The sequence below is a fragment of the Dermochelys coriacea genome, chromosome 9, assembly GCF_009764565.3.
Source record: "Dermochelys coriacea isolate rDerCor1 chromosome 9, rDerCor1.pri.v4, whole genome shotgun sequence".
Classification (NCBI taxonomy): Eukaryota; Metazoa; Chordata; order Testudines; family Dermochelyidae; genus Dermochelys; species Dermochelys coriacea.
Genome location: NC_050076.1, coordinates 3,076,336 through 3,096,141, shown reverse-complemented (window position 1 = coordinate 3,096,141; position 19,806 = coordinate 3,076,336). Strand labels below are relative to the sequence as shown.

General features: G+C 48.0%; 1 protein-coding gene across 3 annotated transcripts in view; it reads right to left on the bottom strand.

Moving 5' to 3' along the window:
- Positions 1–11,857: 11,857 nt before the first annotated feature.
- The window catches only part of FGF12 (fibroblast growth factor 12), a 309,214-nt gene continuing 301,265 nt past the window's right edge, over positions 11,858–19,806 (bottom strand). For all 3 annotated transcript variants that reach the window (XM_038417131.2, XM_043492340.1, XM_038417130.2), the window contains exon 5: positions 11,858–12,266. In XM_038417131.2, coding sequence (XP_038273059.1) covers positions 12,148–12,266 — 119 coding nt within the window. In that variant the 3' untranslated portion in view covers positions 11,858–12,147. The remainder of the gene's footprint in view (positions 12,267–19,806) is intronic.

Here is a 19,806-nt window from a genome sequence, read left to right as displayed (position 1 = left end):
ACCAGGTATTTCACAGCACCTCCCGGAATGAGTGGGACTGAGCCAAGAAGGAATATGTTAAAATGAATGTCTAAAAATGTGTGAGTAAACCAAACCCGAATGGCAGGTGTGTTTGTTTATAATGTGGGCAAATCAAGGTGTGAGGCATAACTCAGTCGTGATGAAATTCATTGATGCCCACCTGGGACCTTCAGCAGTCTCATAAAAGGGTGTGATTGATTGTTGGTTGGTGTGTGAGAGATGTAATCTTTGTCTCACTGGCCTCCTCCAACAGGGCTTTCAGTCCGCCCACTGGAAGAGAGAGAATTAGAGCATTAAACTCTATGGAAACTCCCCTGCACGAGGGAGTTGAATGTATTTTTTTAAAATTTTTTGTCACCAAGCAGCAGCAATTCAAGTTTGTGTTTCATTGCAAGAAGCCCTTGATGTATAAACCTGGTCCTGCAGACACTCATTTGCATATTTTTGTCCTAATGCAAAAATGAAGCACACGATTAGTTCCATTTCTCATGCAGGCTGTGGGCAAGGACAACGATCTACTGCTTCGAGCTATCTATATATCTTAGCCAGTACACATTAACCTTCTAATGCAATGCTGACCTCGTTGGTCCCTGGCACCATCTGGTGCAGGGCCACAGGGAGGGTGGGGTTGATTCAGACAAATGCCCATTTCTAGCTTTGTGCATGAACCAAATCAAGAGTTATTTTTAACAAAGAAATCTGTCCAGCTATTAAACTTTAGGACAGCCAAGCAATTTAACTCATGCTGTCCCGCTCAGTTTCTGTGCTTCTCATCTTCCCATGCCGGGGTATATTGGGGGAAGATGAAGACATGGTGTCCCCCATGGGTGACAGTGTCAGATGGGGAGAAGCAGCCTCTGCAGAGCTGCTATTCTCTTGCTTGCACAGGTGAGAAGAGATGGGCTAGAGCTTTAGCCCCACCCTCCACTGCACATCGTGCTGGGCAGCATGCTGGGGAAAGAGAGCTGGCTTCCATGTGGCCTTGGGTCATGACTGCTGTACAACGTGGGTATGATATGCTACCCAATCAGTATTCTCCCCTCGCTTATAGTACTCTCTCCTCTAATATATTGCACCCGCTTTGCCACCAGGTGGGCCGAATTAACCCCATCATGTTTTGTTATGGGGGACTGATCCTTCAAGGTGGACCAGGCACGTAATTTGGAAGCAAAAAGCTGCCAGTAATGGTCATATCTTGCAGCTCACTTGAGGGCACCTGTTTCTGCAGCTCAATGGAGGAACAGTTCTGATTCCCGTCCATGGGGCGGGGGGGGGGGGGCGCGCAGGCACTGTCAAAAATCTCATTAGTGCCCAAGAGGGAGTTAGGCATCTACATACCATGTAGGATCTGGGCCTACATGCTGGTTGGGTCTTTAGGCACTTAACTACCTTTAAATTCTGGCCCCAAGTGCACTCAGCCCCCTTGGAAGGACTGGGCCTTTATGGTTGGATGTGTGCTAGGAAACACCATATTTTTCTGCGTTTTTGTATTAAGTGTGTGCTGTGCCACGCTGCCATAGCATGAACAGTTTTTGCCCTGTTGGATGGCTAGGTGAGAATGGGCTCATTAGAGTTGGTATTCACACAATATTGCAAAGACCTAACAACCCACAGTTAAGAGAAACAAATCCCTTTCATTTAAGAAGCAACCACACACACACACACACTGCAGCTCTTCCTACATTATACTATCTGTGTCTCACTTCAAAGCTCCTCCATTAGTATCTTCCATTGCTCTGAGAGCTGTGAAGTGTTCATCAAACACAGAGCTGCTACGGGGTATGGTCTTGCATTGTGATGTGTGCCAGGGGAGAGTAGCTTTCATTTATCTTCAAAAATTCTTGGCCAAATTCTGGTCTTAAACCCACATGGGCCCAATGTCTGAGTGCAGACTTTGACCTGTTTTCACATTTAGGCCAGACGCATGTTCCAGTTTTCATTAGTTTAAAATAGAGTAATGTCTTTCTAGATGCACACTGTTTAAGTATTATGTTATAGTCTTCTATATGAATTGGGAAAGAAGAACTATACAAACACTTAAAGCCTGAAGCACTCCGCTTGGCTTTGACATTGGAAAATTAACAGCACAAAGCAACCAAGAGCCTGAAGGAGCTTCCACAGCAAATTCTGTGAGCACCTGCCTTCTGTTCACTGTCCTGTCACATTGTGAAGCAGCACATGGGTACCCAAGCATGGCACTGTGCCTCTCTTTTATAGCTGTCATGGGACTGGAGAAAAAGCTTCCCAGGTGTTTATTAAAAACACACCGTGTGCAATGTGCGACCGCTAAGCCACGCCCTGCAGCAGGGCAGAGCGATACCAAAGGCGTCAAGAATCTATGACCCACACCCACACAGAGCAGCTACTTTGCAAGACAAACACTGTGCACTGTGTCCTAAGTCACACAAGGGGGTTAGTCACAGCTTCATCTTTGCAAGGGCTGACCCTCAGCACCTCTAGGCTTGGCAGTTCATATCCCTGGCACCTTGGGGCTTGCCACATCAGGTATGAAAGTAAAAACATTAACTGCTTGAGCCCTGACACCTCTTTCATTACGAATTAAGCCCTGGGTTTAGCTCCAGGTTACACCAAGCTGTGCAGCTAGCCATCTGCCACGGCTGAGTGGGCAGGGAGGGACCCCCCACCATGTTTCAGGGGAGCGGCTCACCTGCTAGTCCATGACAGCTATTGACAGGAGTGTCAGTGTGATTTCCTTCATCAGTTGGCTCAGGAGGTAACTATCCCAGAAAGAGAAAAATGCCAAAACTCCCCAAAGGTGAGTAGCTGGCGCAAAAATGGTTCTACCTGGTGACGTTACCTTGACGTTTTGGGTTGAATTCGGCACTTTCTGGGGCTTGGGGACTGTATAGTTGGAAATAAACGTAGTACCCAGGACTTGTGCAGGCCTGGGAAACCTCTCTCCAAATCACCCACAGACAAAACATAGCATGGGCAGCGCCAGTGCCAGCTTCCCCGATGACCCCACTCTGCCAGAGGCCCTCAGGCCTAGCCTGGAGGGGCCCCTGGATGGGTTTGAGAAAGATTTTCTTGTGGCCAAGGTCCTGCACAAGGATTTGGGAGAACATTGGCTCTGTTTCCAGCTTTACTGCAGGCCCCCTTTGTTTCCTGGGCAAATCACTCAGGCCCCTGATTCGGGATCCGTAGCTGGAGACCCCTTTGCTTGTCAGATGGTCTGTGTGCCCATCAGCCCCAGCTGTGTCGTTTGAAGCACCTAGCAATTAAGGCACTCACAAGCAGAGAACACTTTGCAAAATGTTGGCCTCAGTTTCTCTTGGAGAGAGTCCCTGGCCCTGGCATCAGCCCCAGATCTGGCTGGGGGTGAATTCCCCAAGTGCAGGAATTGGGTAAGAGAGCCACAGGCTCTGCAAGCCCTGGACCAGGAGGCTTGCAGGGGCTGGGACCTTAGCAGCCACTACTACAGTGAGTCTGTGCAATGCTGCCACCTTGATGTAGCTTGGCTTGGGCTGCTTTAGATTTGGCCCTGGTCCAGAAGTGTGAGGGCAGAAAGGTGTTTTAAAGTCCCCCAAGCCATGAATTTTGTGCAGTGCCCCAAAGCAGTGCAATGAAAAAGCATCTAAATGCCCCATCTGCAACATGAGGCTAACACTAATCGCCCTGCCTCATCTGAGTGTTGTGAGGCTAAATTCACAGCTTCAGAGCATCCAAGGCCAGATGGGACGACTGTGCTCACCTACTTGGGCCTTGTGTAGACCACAGGTGACAGACCCGTCCCAAAAGAATTCCTGTTTGAGCAGCTCTTTTAAACAAACAGCCCAGCTTAGTATAATAAGGGGCCAGTGATGGCAAAGCTACCATGCCCCTTGGTAAGTTGTGCCAATGGTTAATTACCCTCAATGTTAAAAAAAATGTACCCCTTATTTCTTGTGTGCATTTGTCTAGTTTCTGCCTCCTGCCATTGCATCATGTTAGACCTTTGTCTGCTGGACTGGAGAGCCCATTATCCAATATTTCCCCATATAGGTATTTGTTGACTGTGATCAAGTCTCCCACAACCTTCTCTTTGTTAGACTCAAGGAAGTCAGTCTAGTTAGCTTATTGCGATAAGGTATGTTTTCCAATCTTTTACTCAGTGGGGTGTTTTTTTTCTGAACTGTCCAGTTTTGCAAGATCCTTCTTGAAGTGAGCACCAGAACTGGACACGGTGTTCCAGTAGCACACTACTGGTGCTAAATACAGAGGTGAAATAGCGTCTCTGTGGCTACTTGAGATTTCCCTGGTTATGCATCCAAGGGTTGCATTTGCCCTTTGGGCCACAGCATCTCCTGGGCCCTCACATTCAGCTGATTATCCACCAGAACCCCCCAACGCTTTATCAGAGCTGCTGCTTCCCAGGAGAGAATTCCCCTTCCTGTGAATATAGCCTACAGTCTTTTAATATAGCCGAATATATAGAGCTGGGAACAAACTCATCTTGTTTTCTTCTGCCCAGTTTACCAACCACTCAAAATCGCTCTGTCCTCCCCAATCTTTGTGTTAGCGGCAAACTTGACCAGCTATGCGTTTATGTTTTCTTCCAGGTCATTGATAAAAATATTAAATAGTGTAGGACCAAGAAATGAGCCCTGTGGGGATATGCCCCACAAGAACCACACCTGTGTGATGCGGATTCCCCTTTTACAATCACATTGTGACATCTCAGGAAGCCAGTTCTATAGGTGATAGTGTGTGGAAGCTGTTCAAATACTAGGGTGATGGAAACTCCAGAGCAGAATCTCAATAATTAATTCCAATGGCCAAATTGCCCCTCTTCACCCACAAGAAGAACTTGACCCTTTAAATAAACAACAACGTTAAACCGTTGTAACCAACTACAAACCCTAATACTGCTTATTCAGCCTCTGGTGGCCCTGCCAGTCACTACATCAGCACAGCGGGAAAGCAGGCCACATGACTAGCCATGTGGCGGTGGGGAATAGTAGGCAGTGGTGACAGGTACAAGGGAGCTTTATTTCAAGGTTTCATCATTTCAAAACTCCAAGAGAAAGTGCTCTAATTCAGGGGTGGGCAAACTTTTTGGCCCAAGGGCCATATATGGGTAGGGAAATTGTATGCAGGGCCATGAACGTAGGGCTGGTGCAGGGGGTTGGGGTGCAGGAGGGAGTGCAGGGTGTGGGAGGGAGTGCAGTGTGCAGGAAGGGGCTCAAGGCAAGGAGTTGGGGTGCAGGAGAGGTGCGGGGTGCAGGAGAGGTGCAGGGAGCAGCAGGGGGTTGGAGTGCAGGAAAGGGTGTGGCGTGCAGGAGGGTGCTCAGGACAGGGGGTTGGGATGCAGCAGGGGGTTAGGGGGCTCAGGGCAGAGGGTTGGGGTGCTGGGTGCAGGAGGGGTTTGGGGGTGCAGGCTCCAGCCTGGTGCCGCTTATCTCGAGCGGCTCTGGGGTGGCAGCGGCACGCAGTGGGGCAAAGGCAGGCTCCCTGCCTGCCCTGGCCCCACACCACTCCCGGAACTGGCCAGCATGTCCGGCAATGGCTCCTGGGAGTGGGGTGAGGCAGGCGGCTCCGCTGTGCACTGCCCTCACCTGCGGGTACCACCCCGAAGCTCCCAGTGGCCCCAGTTACCCATTCCCGGTCAATAAGAGCTGCGGGGGGGCGGTGCCTGCAGGCGAGGGCAGCACACAAAGCCCTCTGCCACCCCCACCCAGGGGCTGAAGGGACATGGTGCCAGCCGCTTCCAGAAGTGCCAAGGGGCCAGGGCAGGCAGGAAGCCTGCCTTAGCCCTGCTGTGCCATGGGGCTGGCAATCCTGCAGGCTGGAATGAAAGCCCTGGTGGGCCGGATCTGGCCTGCGGGCCATAGTTTGCTCTCCCCTGCTCCAATTCCTCTCCTTGCTCTCTGAGCCTCAGCATCCTCCAGAACCTTTGGAATTTGTCTTGCTTCTTTTGCCCCTTGTTAATTTTTGAAAAGCCTCAGAACCTCGGGCTCAAAACTGCCATCCTTTTTTGTATGGCCTTCATCCTGATTGCACAGAGGATGGCATTTCACACCGTCCGATTGCTTAACTCCAGAAGCCGTAGCACCTTAGAGCTTGGTCTGGCCTCTCAGGCCAGCTGAGGCCCTGAAAGTGACAGTGATGAAGGCTGTGGAATACGGCCATGGAGCCCACGTAATGTATCTGAAGAGCATCACATTTACAGGGGTCATCAGTTCAAAAAAATCATAACCATTTTGGGTTGAACTTTGCATTGTCTAATTTGTGGTTCCAACTCTTTACCCCTATCCAGGCCCATCACCACTAATGTTTGGGATGTGTGGCAGGCATTAGGCATGTCCTGCTCTCAATTTCACCCACAGCTCTTTGGTGCCATAGGGGGCATAGAAAGTGGCAGCGCTTGCTTACAGGCTGAGAAACACATGGGCACAGACCAGAGTGACAAACGTCCCAGGATTGTTTTTATTGCAACATTTGTGTAAGTTGGACATCACCCCTCCGACCTTTATGGACTGATCCGGGAAAAAGGTCAGCTACCATCGTGGGCTCCACTTAAACCAAAATGGAACCCGTCTGCTGGCATGTAAAATTAAAAAGATTGTCGAGGGTTATTTTAAAGTAAGGGCTGAGGACAAGCCGATAAGCACAAAGGAGCCCCAAGTCTGGGCAGAGACGGCCTTCAGAGATTAATCTATTTAAGGGGGAAGGCTATACCCAAATAAAAAGGAGAGGAAAGACATTCGTAAAGCATACATAGGAGCTTGTGAGGAACAGTCCAACATCAAAGAGTTCCATTTAAATAAAACACAAAAACAAGCAACTAAATATAGACCAAATGTACATACGCTTATCTACACGTCTAAATATTAAGATGGCTGAACTAGAGTGCCTGGCATTAAATAAGGATATTGATATAATAGGCATTGCAGAAACGTGGTACAAAGAGGCTAATCCACTGGACATGGTAATACCAGGATACACAATAAAGAAAGCATAGAGTCAAAAAAAATCTTCAATGAACTGAACTGTACCATAGACTCTCTCTGGATAGAAATTCCAGGCTTGAATAATAAGAGTACAGCAGTAGAAATATACTAATGACCACCAGACCAGGAAGGTGACGGTGACTGTGAAATGCTCAAGGAGATTAGAGAGGCTACAAAGGCAGAAAACATAATAATAATGGGGGATTTCAATTACCCGCATGTTGCCTGGGAACATATCACGTCAGGATGGGATGCAGAGATAAAATTTCTAGACACCATAGATAACTGCTTCTTGGAGCATCAAGTCCTGGAACCCATAAGGGGAGTGGCAATTCTTGGTTTAGTCATAAATGGAGCACAGAATCTGGTGCAAGAAGTAATAATGACCATGATGTAATTAAATTTAACATCCTTGTAGGGGGGAAATGCTAAAGAAGCCCACCAGAGCAGCATTTAACTTCAACCATAATAGAGACTCAAACTAAACGTATACCCAAAATAATTATAATAATAATAATAATAAAAAACTTGTACAAGAACACCCCCTCCCAAAAAATGCTACTATGGCTAAATGGCAGACTACAAAGGCATTCTTTAAAAATTGGAAGTCAAAGCCTAGTGAGGAAAATAGAAAAGAGCATAGAAATAGAAAACTCTGTCAAGTCAAATGTAAAAGTACAAGGCAGGCCAAGAAAGAATTTGAAGAGCAACTAAGGACACAAAAATTAAGAGCAAAAAGTTTTTTAAATATATCAGAACCAGGAAGCCTGCCAAAAAGTCAGCAGGGCTACTGGATGATTAGGAACAAAAAGCTGTTGTGGTGAAGCTAAATGAATTCTTTGCATTGGTCTTCACTGCTGAGGGTGTGGGGGAAATTCCCTATGCCCAAGCCATTCATTTTAGGAGACAGATCCGAGGAACTGTCTCAGTTTGAGGCCTCAATAGAAGAGGTTTTGATAAATTAAACAGTAACAAAGTCACCAGGACCAGATGGTATTCACCCAAGAGTTTTGAAGAAACTCCAATATGAACTTGCAGCAATACTAACTACAGCATGTAAACTATTACATATATCAGCCTATGTCCAAGATGACTGGAGGGTAGTTAATGTAATGCCTGCTTTTGAAAAAGGCCTTAACAGGCGATTTTGGCAATTACAGCCAGCTAAATGTGATACATTGGGGGAACAGTCCCTTTTGTAACGGGAAATAATGCTGCCCACTCTATTAGACTTCTTGGACCCAAAACATGTCCACATGGCAGCAAACATGTGGACAAGAGTGAGCCAATAGTCAATATAGTGTACTGCGTATAGTATAGTGGACTTGTAGAAAGCATTTGACAAGGTCCTGCACCAAAGGCTCTTAAGCAAAGTTAGCAGTCATGGATAAGAGGGCAGGTCTGTTCATGGATCAGTAACTGGTTAAAAGACAGGAACCAAAGGGTAGGAATCAATGGTCAGTTTTCACAGTGGTGAACAGTAAATAGCAGGGTCCCCCAAGGAACTGCACTGGGCCCTGTGCTGTTCAATGTATTCATTAATGAGCTGGAAAAAGGAGAGAACAGTGAAGTGGCAAAATCTGCAAACACTACAAAATGTTAAGGCCAAAGCTGACGGCGAAGTTACAAAGGGCCCTCACTAACAAGATGGCAGATGAAATTCAAAGTTAATAAATGCGAAGTAATGCACATTGGAAAACATAATCCCAACTGTATCTATAAAATGATGGGGTCTAAATTAGCTGTTTCCACTCAGGAAAGAGATCTTGGAGTCATTGTGGATAGTTGTCTGAAAACATCCACTCAATGTGCCACAGCAGTCAAAAACGTTCACAGAATGTTAGGAATCATTAAGAAAGGGATAGGTTGTAAAACAGAAAAATATCATAATGCCACCATAGAAATCCATGGTATGCCCAACCTTTGAATACTGGCTGCCATTCTGGTCACCCCATCTCAAAAAATGGTATATTAGCATTGGAAAAGCTGCAGAGAAGGTCAATGAAAATGATGAGGGGGATGGAACAGCCTCCGTACGAAGCGAGAGTACAAAGGCTGGGACTGCTCACCTTCGAAGTGCTGACTGAGCGGGGATATAACAGGGGTCTATACAATCATGAATGGTCTGATGAAAGTGAACAGGGACGTGTTATTTACCGCCCTAAACATAACACAAGAATCAGGAATCAGCCTATGAAATTAATAGGCAGAAAGTTTAAAACAACCAAAACAACACAACACACAGTCAACCTGTGGAACTCATTGCCATGAGATGTTGTGAAGGTCAAAAGTAGGCCATTGTCAGCCCTGGGCTCCAGGACCTTGCCTGATTCAATTAGCCAAGATGATCAGGGACACAACTCCCTGGTCTGGATGTCCCTGAACAGAAGCTGGAATTGGCTGTCAGGCATAGGCTATGTGTGTGTGTGTGTGAGATGTGCAGGGGTCACGTGCCCCCCCAGATTTGCTGCTTGGCTTGTACTGAGCATGCTCAGTAACATTGCTGAAGGTAGCTGCCCTCACTGCCCCATCAGCAGGCATGGGTCGGCTCTGGGATGGGTGACTCAATAATTGCCAGTTCTGTTCATTCTCTCTGCAGCACCTGGCACTGGCCACGGTCAGAGACAGGACACTGGGCTGACCAAGTATGGCATTCTTAGCTTCATGGCGGTGGATGTGGGCTAAGACACTGAACGGACTCGGTGTTGAGCAGCCTCCGCTCCCATTGACTTCACTGTTGAGCATGGGAAGTGAGAGTTTACGGCACCTCACAGACCTGGGCCTATGGGGTGTGTGTGTGAGCTTTGTAAAGCAGAGGGACAGGCTTAGCAGCTGTGGGTGGGGTGCAAACAAAGGCTTGCAGAGAGTGGCAAAGCCCACTCCCCTGCCTGTGGGTGTCCTGCAGGGCTGAAGCCTGATTTATTTACTAAAGGGAAATTTATCTTCCACAGCAAATGCTCATTTGTTCTCACTATCCATAGAAAGGACCAGCGTGAAGATTACACTTTGCATATCAACTCAGTGCTTCTCCCCTCCCGCATTGCCTGTCTCTGATTTTGTCACTTTTTCAATTACATTCAAAGCTTAGCTATTCCCTCTGCCACTACTCTAGGGTTGCCAGGTATCTGGTTTTTGACCAGAATGCCCAGTTGAAAAGGGAGTCTGCTGGCTCTAGTCAGCACTGCTGACCAGGCTGTTAAAAGGCTGCCCGGTGGCGTGGCAGGGCTAAGGCAGGCTCCCTACCTGCTCTGGCTCCGCACTGCTCCCAGAAGTGGCCGGCATGTCCGGCCTCTAGACACGGGGCGGACAGGGGGCTCCATGAGATGCCCCCGTCCTGAGCACCAGCTCCACAGCTCCCATTGGCTGGGAACCACAGCTAATAGGAGCTACGGGGACAGCACCTGCAGCTGGGGGCAGTGTGAAGAGCTGCCTGGCCGTACTTCCACCTACGGGCCACAGGGACATGCCAGCTGCTTCTAGGAGCCACCTGAGGTAACCCCCCTCCGACACCCCAACCCCAGCCCTGAGCACCTTCCCACCCTCTAAACCCCTCATCCCCTGGCCCCACCCCAGAGCCCACACCCCCAGCTGGAACCCTCACCCCCTGCACCGCAACCCCCTGCCCCACGCTGGAATCCCCTCCCGCATGCTGAACCCCTCATTTCTGACCCCACCCTGGAGCCCACACCCCCAGCTGGAGCCCTCACTCCCACCCCCCCAACCCCCTGCGTGAGTCCAGTGAAAGTGAGCAAGGGAGGGAGGGGCATGGAGTGAGCAGGTTGGGGCATTGGGAGGGGGTTGGGCAAGGATGTTGAGTTTTCTGCAATCAAAAAGTTGGCTTGAGTTGGTAGGTGTGTGCCATGCTGCCCCTTCCAATCTGCTACGCTCAGCCCCCTTTCCAAGGGAAATCAGCCAGGGAGCTGGGACGGGCCACTTGCAACTTACTGCTCAGGCAATGAGAATCCAGGGGAGACCCAACTCCCAGGGACTGTGTTGGGCCCCCGATTGGTAATGCAGCTCTGTGGAGATTTCCAGGGCCTCACAGGGGACCATCGGCTTGGGACTTGAACATGGTCTGAGTGAAAAATACCCGGAGTATAAGAGTGGTTGCTGAGAGGTCAGCTAATTGGTAAAGAAAATGTTCTAGCAACCCCTGTCTCTCTCCCCACCTTCCCTGCTCTCTGCCCCTCTCCTCAGACACCTCTTTCTCTCTCCCATGTGCACATACACCCCTCCTCTACTGAGCTCTTCCTCCTTTCTACTCAACAGCTGGTATTGCTGTAGCTTTATTTCCTCTCATTTTATTACCCCCCACCACTTCGATGTTCTAACCCCTAATAAACTTAAACATTTCCCCTTGTGGGACCTGAGCACTTAGTTCTGAAACTGCTCTGGCACCTAATAATAGTAAAAGATGTTTGTGTGGAGGAGGAAGGCATAAAGCTCTCTCTCCATCTTCAAACATGCTCAAATACCGGTAGCAACAATAAATAACCACATGCTGCGCTACTGGGACTGGCAAAGCCAATTGCACAATCACTAGTTCATTGCTTGTGACTGTCAGAATCCTAATTCAGCTGGGCCATACTTTATTGTTATTAGAGGACACAGAATCATAATCCATCCCTACCTTTTCTGCCCTGTGGAAACCGGGTCCAGCCACTTGGGAAAAGGATGGGAATGACGCGGGTTTGTGTGTGAGAGCAAAGAATAACACAAAAGCACAGAGAAGTCAGTTTTTAGAGCCTGGCTTGTTTTCAGCATATCATGGGCTAAGTTCAATTCTCCAAAAGCTTTTTTTATTTTTAAAGTTAACATCTTTATTCATTAATTATTATTATTATGTGTTAGTTAATAATTATTTATTATTACTATGCAGAGAAGAGATTTTTCCTTTTGATCAAAGAGCAAACAGTTTGCTTTTAAAATGTTAATGGAGTCCTGATTTAAAACATTTTTTCTTCTTTTTTTTTTTTGAAACGTTGCAACAGGCAAGATTTGGGAGTCGATTTCCTTGTCCTACACAAAGAAAGATTTTTGAGTTCAGAATCCTAGCCACTACTGGTAGATCCTGCCTTGCTCAGTTTATTGTCGTCTCAGTGTGGTTTCGCCAGGTGGGGTGGGTAGGTGAGTGGGAAGGGAAGAACTGGAAGAGAGGGAGAGGGGTGTTTGTCAGTTATGTTGAGTCCTGGTTAACAACTTTGCCTCCATTCATGGTTGGTGTCCCTGAACTTTTTCTTGAGCGTCCTTGTTTTTCTCCAATTTCATGCAGCGATGGCTCTCTGTACATGCACACTGCAAACAGAAAGGGCAACAATTAGCTTTCACACTATCCCAGAGACAGAGTTCTTTGTCCGTTAGCATTTGCTTATGTATTCCCAAACCTAGCCTCCTCGTCCCCCCCCTTCCCGCCACACACATGCAGAAAAGCCTTAATATCCCACTAATATATTCCTTTATTATTCACAGTTCTCCAGCTGTGCTAGCAGTCAGACCCTCTGAAGTCTACATCTTCCAAGAGGCACAAATACAAGCGAAGGGTTGCGGGTCTCTCACAGATAAGGCTCTCTAGACTCCATGTTTTTTATGACATACAAAGATATACACATATAAAATGAACATCCCGATTCACAACAGTGCACATTAGCTCACAATGCCAATATTAGCTAGCAGAAGATCAACAAGTTAGCCCATTCCCAATCCTTAATCTCTGACAAGAAACAATGAGACCCCCCAAAACAACAAATGTCTGCATCCGGGCCCACCTTGGAGGGAGTTCAACCTCCAGATCTGGATATTGTGCTTCCAACTGAAACCCGCTTTGTCCCCTCCAGTCATAAACAGAGCAGTTCAGTCAGGGTCTCTGCTATTTACCTCACTGCAGACCAGAATATGCCATGCCCTTAAGTGGCTGTGCAGCAAAGTACGGAGGAGAAAGGATCCCCTCCCTTGTGTGGCCCTGTAGGAAGTGTGGGCATCACAAGTCTGAGAGAAACACATCCCCCATCAGAATCATCGAATCACAGAATATCACGGTTGGAAGGGACCTCAGGAGGTCATCTAGTCTAACCCTCTGCTCAAAGCAGGACCAACCCCAACTAAATCATCCCAGCCAGGGCTTTGTCAAGCCGGGCCTTAAAAACCTCTAAGGAAGGAGATTCCTCACCTCCCTAGGCAACGCATTCCAGTGCTTCGCCACCCTCCTAGTGAAATAGTGTTTCCTAATATCCAAACTAGACCTCCCCCACTGCAACTTGAGACCATTATGCCTTGTTCTGTCATTCCCCTGGGAGCAACCTGGTGGGGAGCAGACAGAGCCATGGCTTTGTGCCGCTCCTTCCCCACATGTGGCAGTCAGCAGAGGGGGCTGGCCATGCAGGAAGTGGAGTTTATGGCTTCCTATAAAAAGGTGTCCTATTACTCCTCCCTGTAGTGCAGCTGGAGAGACCAAGGAGAAATTGTCCCTCTCTGAGACACAGCACCAGCCCACACTCTGCCTGGGGTGATGTGCTGACATGCTGTCTCTTTCTAAGGATGTGTATAGCATGATCTAGCCCTGAGAAAGGCAGAAATAAACAGTGTCCTGCTGAACAAGGGTCTCAGGAGTTAGCCCCATGAGGCCAATCTTCAACAATCCAATTGTAAATACGGCATAGCTCTAACAGTCATCAAAATAACAGGTTTCAGAATAGCAGCCATGTTAGTCTGTATTCGCAAAAAGAAAAGGAGGACTTGTGGCACCTTAGAGACTAACAAATTTATTAGAGCATAAGCTTTCGTGAGCTACAGCTCACTTCATCGGATGCATTCTGTTTTTTCCACCAAATGCATCCGATGAAGTGAGCTGTAGCTCACGAAAGCTTATGCTCTAATAAATTTGTTAGTCTCTAAGGTGCCACAAGTACTCCTTTTCTTTTAGTCATCAAAATAGTGATGTTTCAAGGCCCAGTATGCTGGGGATGAGAATGAGAGATGGGGTCAGCTTGCAAATCTTCCCCCCCGCATCATTCTGGGGATGTTAGGCCTGATCCTGCCAGCCTTACACCTTTGCCTATGTAAAGCAGGCGTACAGTCTGTCCATCGCGAGTTGCTAGAGAATTGCCGTGGAAACGACTGCAGACAGTGTAAAGCAGGGGAGAAGCGAGCCTGCAATGCTTCGATTCTGGCTCACCATCAAGAACATAAACACAATATAAAACAAACTAATTCCATTCCAAAATAGCTGAATAAATGAAACCATTTTTCATCTACAGAAAGATGAATTCAGTCCTTATGTTTATAGCCTTTCCCTGATTTAGGAATAACTCCTGCCACTTAGGGCTAGATTGAAATGGCACTGTTACTTTGCATTTTACTCCCATCTAGATAAACATTTATAGTGATGCATAACAATTCAGGGCAGAGATGAAGTGCAGTCAAGTGTGCACTAATGTAATTGATGTTGCATTGCAAACATGACCAATGAAAAATATTATTTTGACCATACAGCACTTTCCCTCCAAGCACTTTAAATACACTCCATAACTAAGCCTCATAACGCCCCTTTGAGGTAGGTAGAATTATCAATAAAGCAAAGAGAATAAGGAACTTACCCAAGTTTGTGCATTGAGACCGTGCCAGAACTAGGCATAAAATCCAGGAATTCTGCCCTGCCAGCCACTAGATGGCACTTTTTGTGACTGACACAAACCGTGCACGTCAAAGTCATCACCATTACTGCCCACTAGCCCGTCTCTGCTGCTTCTCTTTTGCCTCTTTCGCATCGTCATTTGCCTCTGCTCCAAGTACTCCCCTTGTGCCCCAATAGCGCTGGGCGCCACATGGGCTAGGCAGTGAAGAATCAACGTTTGACCTGTGGGCTCATTCCACAGCTTTGGCAATCGTGCGAGTGTGAAATGGTGGAGGGCTGGATGGCGAAATTAGCCTCTCACATGTCCTGCTGTCCCTCACAATTCCCATCTCTACTAGCTTTGGGGCTGGGATCCCATTTCCTCAGGCTGGCTGGGTTAACCCCAGGGACACGTTTTATCCTGACAGCATGGTTCAGTGAGTCACCCAGCTGTTAGGCAAAGCACGCTATCCATAGTGCAGACTGGTTCAGTCTTGTCAAACGTGAGACACAACTAATGTTCTCTTGTGCACCACATACCCACATGGGAGTTTCCCTCCCTACCCGGAGCACCTTGTATGTACAAGTGAAGGGGATTGGTTACAGAACAACCCCACCACACAGCACCTCGCTTTGCTGGCATGCTAGCGAGGCACCCAAAGCTGTGGGGAAAATGGCGTCTCCGGGGACAGAAGCAAGAACAACAATCCTACGTAAATAACACGCTGTTATGGGCTAATTATGCCTCTTGATAAGCAACGAAGCCTGCACACAGCCCATAGTTCTGAAGGGGCACATGATGGAGGTTCCGGGAACCCAGAAGTTTGGTTCACCGGATCTCAGATCAAGGGGGCTAATGCTGGGGGCTTGAGACTCCCCTTTCTTGCACCGCTGGAAATCAGGTGTCACTCCACGACAGGAGGTGGCGCTCCCAGTGTGGTGGGAGAAAGCTGGTGGTGCTGAGAGCATGGCCCAGGCCTGCATGTGCATGTCTGCCTTCCACGGGAGCGCGGTTCGCTGTTTGGAGCCATCCAGCTGATGCACGGTATCAGACGTAGCCAAAGATGGGGAAGGAATTAATGATCAAAGAGAGAGAGAGTGCAAGAATCGATTTATCCCACGGTATCGATCTCCTGCCTGGAAAGTGGATAACGATGCATATAGAGAGAATAATGGCAGAAATAACTTAACTTTATAATGACCGACCGGAGCAAGTTCCCAACCATACCCATAGAATCATAGAATCATAGAATCATAGAATATCAGGGTTGGAAGGGACCCCAGAAGGTCATCTAGTCCAACCCCCTGCTCAAAGCAGGACCAAGTCCCAGTTAAATCATCCCAGCCAGGGCTTTGTCAAGCCTGACCTTAAAAACCTCTAAGGAAGGAGATTCTACCACCTCCCTAGGTAACGCATTCCAGTGTTTCTCCACCCTCTTAGTGAAAAAGTTTTTCCTAATATCCAATCTAAACCTCCCCCATTGCAACTTGAGACCATTACTCCTCGTTCTGTCATCTGCTACCATTGAGAACAGTCTAGAGCCATCATCTTTGAAACCCCCTTTCAGGTAGTTGAAAGCAGCTATCAAATCCCCCCTCATTCTTCTCTTCTGCAGACTAAACAATCCCAGCTCCCTCAGCCTCTCTTCATAAGTCATGTGCTCTAGACCCCTAATCATTTTCGTTGCCCTTCGTTGTACTCTTTCCAATTTATCCACATCCTTCCTGTAGTGTGGGGCCCAAAACTGGACACAGTACTCCAGATGAGGCCTCACCAGTGTCGAATAGAGGGGAACGATCACGTCCCTCGATCTGCTCGCTATGCCCCTACTTATACATCCCAAAATGCCATTGGCCTTCTTGGCAACAAGGGCACACTGCTGACTCATATCCAGCTTCTCGTCCACTGTCACCCCTAGGTCCTTTTCCGCAGAACTGCTGCCGAGCCATTCGGTCCCTAGTCTGTAGCGGTGCATTGGATTCTTCCATCCTAAGTGCAGGACCCTGCACTTATCCTTATTGAACCTCATTAGATTTCTTTTGGCCCAATCCTCCAATTTGTCTAGGTCCTTCTGTATCCTATCCCTCCCCTCCAGCGTATCTACCACTCCTCCCAGTTTAGTATCATCCGCAAATTTGCTGAGAGTGCAATCCACACCATCCTCCAGATCATTTATGAAGATATTGAACAAAACGGGCCCCAGGACCGACCCCTGGGGCACTCCACTTGACACCGGCTGCCAACTAGACATGGAGCCATTGATCACTACCCGTTGAGCCCGACAATCTAGCCAGCTTTCTACCCACCTTATAGTGCATTCATCCAGCCCATACTTCCTTAACTTGCTGACAAGAATGCTGTGGGAGACCGTGTCAAAAGCTTTGCTAAAGTCAAGAAACAATACATCCACTGCTTTCCCTTCATCCACAGAACCAGTAATCTCATCATAAAAGGCGATTAGATTAGTCAGGCATGACCTTCCCTTGGTGAATCCATGCTGACTGTTCCTGATCACTTTCCTCTCCTCTAAGTGCTTCAGGATTGATTCTTTGAGGACCTGCTCCATGATTTTTCCAGGGACTGAGGTGAGGCTGACCGGCCTGTAGTTCCCAGAATCCTCCTTCTTCCCTTTTTTAAAGATGGGCACTACATTAGCCTTTTTCCAGTCATCCGGGACTTCCCCCGTTCACCACGAGTTTTCAAAGATAAGATTCACCCACTTCCCTGTCCCTCCCCCTTCTGCCATATAAGCTCACATCCCCATTTCATTGTGCACCATTGGCTGTTGGAGCTCAGAGCAGCACACTCCCCTTGGGGCCTGATCCTGAGCATCTTTCCCTCATGCCAATGTGAGCTGAGGATGATCAGCACTGTGTAGATGCACCAAACTCCACATCCCGACTCTGGTGGGTGCAGCACAGCTGGGGAGGGAACAGTACACGTCCCCTGGCTCTGCCCCAGTCCTGGCTCTCCCCCATCCATATCATCACCATTCCACATGCAGAACTTGGCCCGGGAGCGTCACCACAGACATGGAAGGAGGGTCACTTGTATTAGTCAAGTTTCAGAGTAGCAGCCGTGTTAGTCTGTAGTCGCAAAAAGAAAAGGAGGACTTGTGGCACCTTAGAGACTAACAAATTTATCTGAGCATAAGCTTCCATGAGCTACAGCTCACTTCATCGGATGCATTCAGTGGAAAATACAAGTGGGGAGATTTATATACACAGGGAACATGAAACAATGGATGTTACCATACACACTGTAAGGAGAGTGCAGCCACACTATCAGAGGCTCGTTCACCTGCGCATCTACCAATGTGATAGATGCCATCATGTGCCAGCAATGTCCCTCTGCCATGTACATTGGTCAAACTGGACAGTCTCTACGTAAAAGAATAAATGGACCCAGATCAGACGTCAAGAATTATAACATTCAAAAACCAGTTGGAGAACACTTCAATCTCTCCGGTCACTCGCTTACAGACCTGAGAGTGGCTATCCTTCAACAAAAAAACTTCAAAAACAGACTCCAACGAGAGACTGCTGAATTGGAATTAATTTGCAAACTGGATACAATTAACTTAGGTTTGACTAGAGACTGGGAGTGGATGGGTCATTACACAAAGTAAAACTATTTCCCCATGTTATTTCTCCCCCCATCCCACCCCCCACTGTTCCTCAGACGTTCTTGTTAACTGCTGGAAATGGCCCACCTTGATTATCACCATAAAAGGTTTTTCTTCTCCTGCCCCCGCTCCTGCTGGTAATAGCTCACCTTAAGTGATCACTCTGGTTACAGTCTGTATGGTAACCCCCATTGTTTCATGTTCTCTATGTATATAAATCTCCCCACTGTATTTTCCACTGAATGCATCCGATGAAGTGAGCTGTAGCTCACGAAAGCTTATGCTCAAATAAATTTGTTAGTCTCTAAGGTGCCACAAGTCCTCCTTTTCTTTTTGTATTAGTCAAGGCTCCATTGAAGAGATTTAATTGACTTAACACCAGATGTGGGAAGGGAGTCAGGTCATTATGCACCTTGGTTTTCTGCCTTAATTAATGCAAGAAAGGCCGGAAGGAAATCCCAGCTGACGTGAGTTGCAGACGGTTGAGCTAGTCACTGCCTGGCAGCTGAACACGCAGGATGCCGCCAGATGGAACCACAGTGCGTCCGAGGGTGACTCCGCACTTTTATTCCCAAACGCCAAGGAAACACAAGCTGAAAGTGATCCCTTTTCTTCCTTCAGGATCTAGCGTGAGGGTTTCAGTGAGGGCCCAGCGAAGCAAGCGTGGGAGAGACTCTGTGCAAAATCCTGCATTTCTAGGGCCCTGACGATACAAGAAAACAAGCTGTGTTTAGCAAAGGGTAATGAACAGGTTTTTAAATGCCACTTCTTCTTAGCATATGTGCAATGTGCCTCAGGTGGCACGTGACCAGGATTCATCACCGAATTTGGTCCGCTGCTTGGATCATTAGCTTCCCCGGCCTGGGCCGGGTAGTGAAGGGCAGTGTGACATGAACGTTGATCCATGCCCCCCTAAATGCTGCTCAGCACCTACTAGAAGCAAAGACAATGATCTGTGTTTACTGGGGCTGAACCCGCTACATCTTCCTAGTGCAGACAGCACCTGGGAGTGAAATTCCCCTTCTCCACTTCACCGTGGCGACCGAGTGCTCTGATTTAGCAGAACTGGGGTAGTTCCACTATGGGGAAAGAGTTGGGGAAGATTCAGGGGTCTCTGTATGATGCCCCTTGCTCCCCAGCCTGCCGGGAAGCTATGGGGGCAGGCAGGGAGGTAGTAGGATAAGGTGACCCACTGACCATTCTCCACCACAGAGGAGGTCTGGCTCAAGCCATGGTGCTTAACTGCAATGCCAAGCTGCAATAGCCGGCCTGGGGCCTCTCTGCTGAGTGAAGGAAGATACCATCTTCCCCTTGGGCTGCACACTGGTTCCAGGGTCTAGTGCTAGGAAAGGGGAAATGCGGGTACTTTGGAGAGTGAAGCAGGAAATATCCCTACAAAGGGGCAGAGTTGATATAAACAGCCAAATATTCCCACTGTAAGGGCCTGATCCAAAGCCAATGGCAGTGAATGGAAAGACACCCACTGGCTTGGCAGCAGGGCAGAGGATAGGTTCAGTCCCTGCGGCTATAGACACTCAGATTGAAATGGCTTTAAAAGGTTGCACAGGGCCCAAGCCGTGATTCCACACATGCCAACTGG